Consider the following 7,293-nt stretch of genomic DNA (forward strand, 5'->3'; position numbering starts at 1 on the left):
ATAGATACTTTATTATGGTATAGTATTTAAATATATGCCTGAGAAACACATAATATTGCCCCTTTAAGAGTCTGTTGTAAAAATAAAATGTGTTTACCACAGAAGCATGATGTCAATGTAACCTTTTTTTTGTCATGTAACCTCATGACGTCAATGTAACCTWAAGAAACACCAAATCTGTGTTTGTTTAATCTGTCTAATCTATRTGTTTAATCTGTCTAATCTATGTGTTTAATCTGTCTAATCTATGTGTCTGCATTGACACAGACAGAGATGTATCTCATGGAAGCAGATCAACAGTTTTTCAGTTGTATAGTCAACCTAGATGTATTTTGTTAAATGACTGTCCTGAATCAGCAGCCTCGTTTGTTTTTCTTGACTCTGGTGTCTCTCAGACACGGTTATGCTCGATGGCAGGATGTGCAGAATGACGTGAGGTTTGCCATCATCAATGAGCCCTTCAAAGGAGAGATGAGCAGAGGAAACTTCCTGGAGATCAAGAATAAGTTTCTGGCTCGCAGGTTCAAGGTGAAAACAGCACTCTGGTTCTGCAGAATCTCTCCCCCACTCACCCACCAACTCTGTTTTGTGTTGTGTCTCGGTGGTTATTTCTGGTCTGTTTGTGGTTTCCTAAAGTTACTGGAGCAGGCGTTGGTGATCGAGGAGCAGTTACGCAGGGCGGCCTACCTGAACATGACAGAAGATCCGGCCCACCCCTCCATGGCCCTCAACACTCGATTCAGTGAGGTAGAGTGTCTCGCTGAGTCTCATCAGCACCTCAGCAAAGAGTCCATGTCTGGAAACAAACCAGCCAACGCAGTGCTTCATAAAGGTAACTTCAGTCAGATCCTCAGAGATGTTCTCTCCTCTRTAGGTGTCATTACAGAAAGCCTATTTATACAACATATATTTTTCTTTTACAGCACAATAAAACTGATATTGTGCTACAAGATAAGATAAAGTTCAAATTGTCTTTAGCCTTAATGAGTGGTTGGGGTTAGTCAGGGCCACAGTGTGGTTTGGGAAATGCGAGTGTTGTGGACATGAAATTAAATTCAGAATTATACTGTGATTACTTGAATTTTGCCATATTGCTCTGTTTATTATAAGCAGGCTTTTAAACAGCTAAGCTCCATATCAACTGATGCATCTTTTRTAGGAAAAAGATAGGAGCAACTATGTAAACAGAAATATAAAAATTTTTTCCAGCCAATGTTGCCAGCAGCAAATGTCAAACGTCACTCTTATGACATAAATACTTTTATTTAATTTGAGCCAGGAATGCAAGGAAATTATTATGTTTGATTGTGGGGATGATTTATCGCAGCTGACAAATATTATCGTTAGAGATAAATGTGATTAAGAGTATTTTTGAGATTTTAAAAGTCAGAACATAGTGAGGAACTAGGATGCCACTTCATTTTAAAACCTTTGGTGATCTGTTCTGATTATGGTTTATTTGAAAAAACACAGGTTATTTGTAGGAAAGAAAAAAAACATAAAAGAAGCCCTGCAACTACATTTTCTGCTGCAGATCAGTTTCATATTAATACCAGGGAGCATTTATTTTGTCACAATGATCTCTTGTGCTGAAACGTGGGTAGAAGCTAACAACTTCTGTATTTCCCCTGGTTACACTGGATGAGGCAGAAGAGAATTAATAATAAAAAGGAAATCCCTCTCATGTTTACTGAAAATACATTTTTAAAAGAAGAACCTCATTAAATGCCACTAAGTTATGACAATTAAACGTTACTGTGTTGTTTAAAATTCATGTTTTTCGTCTGCGGGAGGAAACTGGAGTACCCAGAGAAAACCCACGCATGCACAGAGAGAACATGCAAACTCTACCCAGAAAGGTCCCCAACCGGGATTTGATCCGGCAACCTGCTTGCTGAGAGGCAACAGCTCTACCAACTGAACCATCTTTGAATTAATTTGTAAATAACATTTTTCTACGTTTCTACATAATCATGAACTCCTCCATCAAACTAGAATGAACCACTCTGGAAGCTGAAAGAGGGCGGAGTCTAAAGTGCATACGGATTTAAAGAGACAGCGTCAAAATGAGTTGATCTGAGACACATCTGAGACAAGGGGTGAAAAAGGGGCTTGTGGAGTTACAATAAAGTGGAATTCAGACCAAAGCATTGCATTCCACTTTATATACACTCCAACTGAATGATTTAAATGTGAAAAAGAATTCAAAAGAAAGATATGTCTAATTTAAAAGGACAGTTTTCTTAAACCTCACACAACACACTAGAATGTAAATGTTAAATGTAGCATTTAAGTTTATGAATGTTGATTTTGCCAATTGAACAATAACGATAGAACCCTTGTTGTTATTTTGATGTGTCCAGTTCTCAAACAGCTCGAGGAACTACTGAGTGACATGAAGGCCGATGTCACTCGTCTGCCGGCAACCATCGCCAGGATCCCCCCCGTGGCCGTGCGGCTGCAGATGTCGGAGAGGAACATCCTCAGCCGACTGGCGAGCCGGGGCCCCGATGTGGTGGCCCAGAACCAGTCACAGACTCCGCAGCAAATGCAGGTGCCACGCTGATCAGTCGGATGGCGCCTCTCACGCTCACCGGCCGGAGCTGGAAGCTGTCACCTCACCGCCATGTAGCAGATGTCCTCCCCTTCAAACACCATGTACAGTCAGTCAGGTTAGTCGTCCTTGCTCTGAGCAGAAAAATCCACCTCCAGACCCAGAAGCTGCTTTACTTCGGTTTTGAAAAAGGCTGGAACTGTAGATGAATGATGGGGGTAAATARAAGAGCCACTTGTCTCTCTGCAGACTAAAAACAAAAGAAACATTTCTCCTTCTGGGATCAGATTCAACTCTAGTCCTGAACACTGAACTGCAGGCAGCTCCTTTCACTTGTCCTCCTTTCACCTGGCAGCAGGGTCAAACGTGTTTGTAACATATGTACCATTAAGCAGAGGAGGACCGATCAGGGCAAGAGCAGCATGTTTGAAGTTTCTCAGTGCTTTGTATTAACTTTTAGATCACTGAGGGGTTTTATTGTGCTCGTTTTCACCTTAAGGATCTTGTGAAACCACCAATTTCTTAGAAGTCATTTAGCAGAAACATTGTCACCAATGCGGTACTGGTCTGTGTGTTTAAAAAGAAGAGTTTGTGCGTTTCATGTGTTCGTAATAAACGGGGTGTAATAATGTGCATCTCTACTGCAGAATGCCCCACCACTGAGAGACTGTGTTCTCACATCGGTCTGTCAGATCTGTTATCTGGTCTCGTCTTTGTCCCGTCACCTGTCCCATCAGTGAAGCTGGTCTGGGATCAGCTCTGTTCACACACTCTAACCAGTACCCCAACATTCCTACCCAAACCACAAATTGAGAAGTTTCCTAAATTTTCATGAACAAAAACAGCTTTTTGGTACATGTGACTGTTTTTGAGAATGATGGTAATCTTTAAGTTAATTWAATTTCTTACTGTCTAATTGTTATGTTCATTTACAATTATGAAATTAGTTGTTGTTGTTACCAATTTGTTGTTTTATGAACTACAATAAAACATGAAAAAAATATCTGTCTTCTTTTTCATGCGTTCTATGACATTTTGCATTTGGCAAAGACATTTATTAATCTTTAATAGGTGACTTATTGAAAGAGCAAGCCTTGTTAAATTCTCGTCAGGCATTGATTGTGCCCGTAAACTGACTCTGCAAGTCCAGGTCCAGTACTTCAGGAAGAGTGGACCTGCTGAAAGGTAATAAAAGTTCATTTTATTGATTAATTTATTAAAGTATTCAAGAGAACAGTTAAAGTTCAACTGCATTGACATTTTTTTGTCCTTAGCTTATGTAAATCCTTTATGTAAACTTACAAACCATGCATTAACTGAAATATTTTGATGGTGACTGATAAGATTTTTATCCTTTTTAAAGAGTGAGATTTTTATTTATGTTAAAAACAGAAACACTCGGTTCTGTCCTTTTTTTTCTCTTTTATTCACTCTTTGTTTATGTCAGTTATTTAGCAAGTGCGGATAACCGTCCAGTTGTGCACAAATGTTCGGCTGACCCAAGCGCCGAGCACCGAGAGCACAATATGGTTTGCATGCAAGCCTAGAAGGATGAGGTGGAATTTGCATGGAAGCAAATGCAGATTTGCTGGACAGATAAAAGCAGCCCTGCTCTTCCTCGTGGAGCAGGTTGTGAGAGGAATATCAGGGAGTGGGGTGTGGTCCTCGTGGCGGGGTGGTGGGGCAGGAACAGACACATTTTCTCCCACAGATAGCACAGTAATTAGGAAAAATTACAGTAAATTACAGCTGGAGACGATTGGTTGAGCCTGATGGCATCATGAAAGAGTTCAGGGTTTAACATCAGMTAAACTGGATGTTAGGAGTGCAGAAAATCTGGACGAAGGTGGTTAACCTGGACTGAAATCAGCTGTAACTGTTATTTGTGTAACCTGACTGAATATGATTGTGTTGAGGTGGAGAAACCCTAAAAATCACCTCATTCAGCGACACTGATGAGATACGACGCATCACTTCCTGGTCCAGAAAAATCCAACCTCCCATTTATCCTGGGAGCAGAGAGGAGGCAACACAATGTCTTGTGGGTGAGTTATTTTTTATTATTTCTTCTTTTAGTGTTCACTTTTTAAGCTATCTTTGTTGCTGCCATGTTTTGGTGTTACTTCTGTTTCCCCATTTTTTTAATTATTTTCCTTTAATGTGTTTTTTTTTCTTTCTGTTTTTCATTTCCACCTTCAGAAAAACTTTCAGTACTTTTAACTCGATATCAAACACATTTAATAAAACTTGACATCAAAGTAGATCAGGCAATTTAGTAATAATTACTGAAGTCATCAGAGTCAAATTCCTAAAGCACTTTGTACCGCTGTAGTGGGTTTTTGAATATTCATGATTTTATTCACTTAAATTTTTGTTTTCACATTAAGAAGAACAAGTAAAACCAACAATTTGATAAAGTTGTTCAGAAAAATAATATTGAACTAACCTGAGTTTGTTAATAACATTAAATTACATATGTTAAGACCAGAATAACATCCTAAATATACCAATTAAAAGCAATGTTTTAAGGTAAAGATTTAGCTTTTTGAAATACACCAAATTTCACATTTTGAAATGATCTTTTTACAAATATGTGACGTAAAAGTAATGAGTATATAATACAGTATGTCTAAAGAAATTAATGCAGTTAGCTTCTTTTACAATGATGACAATTATTTTTAAATAGCTCTACCAGATGTTTATGGTATGAAAATAGTTTTAACATTACAAATTAACATTTTAGGTTTTATTTTTAGGTATTTGCATAATGATTCATGAAGAAACTTATATATTAGTTTGTTTACAATAATATAATAATGGTGTAACCCTAAACCTAACAACCAAAAGAGTTTATACTGACAAAGTTMAACTCCAGACTGAAGTTTATCTGAGCTTCAATTATTCTGTCAATTAGCAGACCAAAGGAAAAAAAATACAAGCAATATTGAAAACTGTTGCACTGAAAACCCAAAAAATAYCACAAAAGAAGAAGGAAAATCTTGAATTTCTAATCGAGATGCACTCTTGAGTATGTGAGAGTCAACCCCAACACTGAGAGCTACACACCCCAKAAGATCTTTACTTAAAACTGTGACATTACCTTGTGGAGTACCGGGTAAGCTCTTAGTGGACATAAATCCAGAAGTGTTTACCTTTAAAGCTAAATGAACTTTGCTAACACTTAAATGGATATAAATAGCATTAGGATCTGGCTAGGGAGCCCCCTATGCAAACCCACAAATGATACAAAATATGTACTGTAATAAAACTGRAATAACCTTTATATTTATTATAAGGGATGTTTTTAACAAAACATTAAAAACAGATTTAATTTTATGATGATGATTTAAAACAATTATTAGATTAATTTTTATCTATCTATCTATCTATCTATCTATCTATCTATCTATCTATCTATCTATCTATCTATCTATCTATCTATCTATCNTATCTATTAGGGGTGCAACGATACAGGAAATTCAAGGTTCGGTTCGATACTTTAGTCTCACAGTTCCATATTTTTTCGATACAAAAAAGAGAAATTTCCATGCCCCATTTAACTTGTAAATTATTTATTTTAATTATGAACATTTGTTTAACCTCAAAAGTACAGTTTTTTAATTAAATGTTGCTGAAACAGCAAGTTTTTCAGTGGACCTGCGCTCAAAAATGCAGCCTAGCTGGAGTAGTCGAACACAGATCCACTGATCCTTTTTATCCATCCATCCATCCATCCATCCATCCATCCATCCATCCATCCATCCATCCATCCATCCATCCATCCATCCATCCATCCATTCATTCATTAAGTTTTCTTATCTTCCCTCCAGCTTTCTGAGGCATCCCGCTAGAGTTTTTTAACCGTTAAATACAATTTGTTGTGTACTTGGAGTCTCGTTGAGTGCAGAAGAGTTGAATTTAGTCTCTCCCGGTGCTGCAAATACATCCTTTTTGGGTCATATTTTTTTCAACCCACTCAGTTTTTTTATTTTATTTTCTTTTACATTTTTTTAACTTTTATGTCACAGTATTTGCAACAGAATTGCCAAATAAGACCGGGACTTATCAACTACAGACGTTACCCCCTCTATCAAGCTAGAATGAACCGTTGTGGAAGCTGAAGGGGGGCGGGGTCTAAAGTGCCTCGTTTAGATTTAAAGAGACAGCCTCAAAACGAGTTGATCTGAGACACACCTCAGAAAAGGGGTGGAAGAGGGGCTTGTAAAGTGAAAATAAAGATAATTCAGACCAAAGCAGTAGAGTTCCACTCTATATAGACCCCAACTGAATGATTTAGATGTGAAAAAAGATTAAAAGCCATGATAAGTCTACTTAAAAACAGATGCATTTACCATAGGTAACCATATACTTACCTTAACCTGTAACGTTCAAGTGTTAAAATCACAATCCTTTGCTTTCCACCTGGTGTTGCGACGCCTGGACATGCACCTCCAAAAACCTATGCAGGGCTGCCACATGGTTCTTTCAAACTGCACCAGTGTAAACGTCAGTTATAAATGCCTACACCGCTTGCTCCCTGTGCAAACTTGACTTAACTGAGCCTTTATTTCTAAGCGTTTTGTGTGAATGAAATATTCATTGAAATTTTAAGATTTACTTAAGGAAAACACGTTTTCATGAAATCCCAGGAACCCTGTCAGACATTAGTTTATTTTACCTGAACCGTAATGACTGTATGCAGAATTCTGTGACTGACTGAGCTGGTTTTTATTTTTATT

At 37.7% G+C, this 7,293-nt stretch overlaps 2 protein-coding genes across 5 annotated transcripts in view; both read left to right on the forward strand.

Moving 5' to 3' along the window:
* The window catches only part of chd4b (chromodomain helicase DNA binding protein 4b), a 21,848-nt gene extending 18,291 nt beyond the window's left edge, over positions 1-3,557 (forward strand). For all 4 annotated transcript variants that reach the window (XM_014024487.1, XM_014024489.1, XM_014024491.1 and 1 more), the window contains exons 38-40: positions 396-528; positions 637-832; positions 2,364-3,557. In XM_014024487.1, coding sequence (XP_013879941.1) covers positions 396-528; positions 637-832; positions 2,364-2,566 — 532 coding nt within the window. In that variant the 3' untranslated portion in view covers positions 2,567-3,557. The remainder of the gene's footprint in view (positions 1-395; positions 529-636; positions 833-2,363) is intronic.
* Positions 3,558-4,573: 1,016 nt separating this feature from the next.
* Positions 4,574-7,293, forward strand: part of ptpn6 (protein tyrosine phosphatase non-receptor type 6) — a 34,121-nt gene continuing 31,401 nt past the window's right edge. Inside the window, exon 1 of the mRNA XM_014024492.1 lies at positions 4,574-4,599. Within this exon, the coding sequence (XP_013879946.1) occupies positions 4,589-4,599 (11 nt within the window). The 5' untranslated portion in view covers positions 4,574-4,588. The remainder of the gene's footprint in view (positions 4,600-7,293) is intronic.

Source organism: Austrofundulus limnaeus, unplaced genomic scaffold, assembly GCF_001266775.1.
Source record: "Austrofundulus limnaeus strain Quisiro unplaced genomic scaffold, Austrofundulus_limnaeus-1.0 Scaffold425, whole genome shotgun sequence".
Classification (NCBI taxonomy): domain Eukaryota; kingdom Metazoa; phylum Chordata; class Actinopteri; order Cyprinodontiformes; family Rivulidae; genus Austrofundulus; species Austrofundulus limnaeus.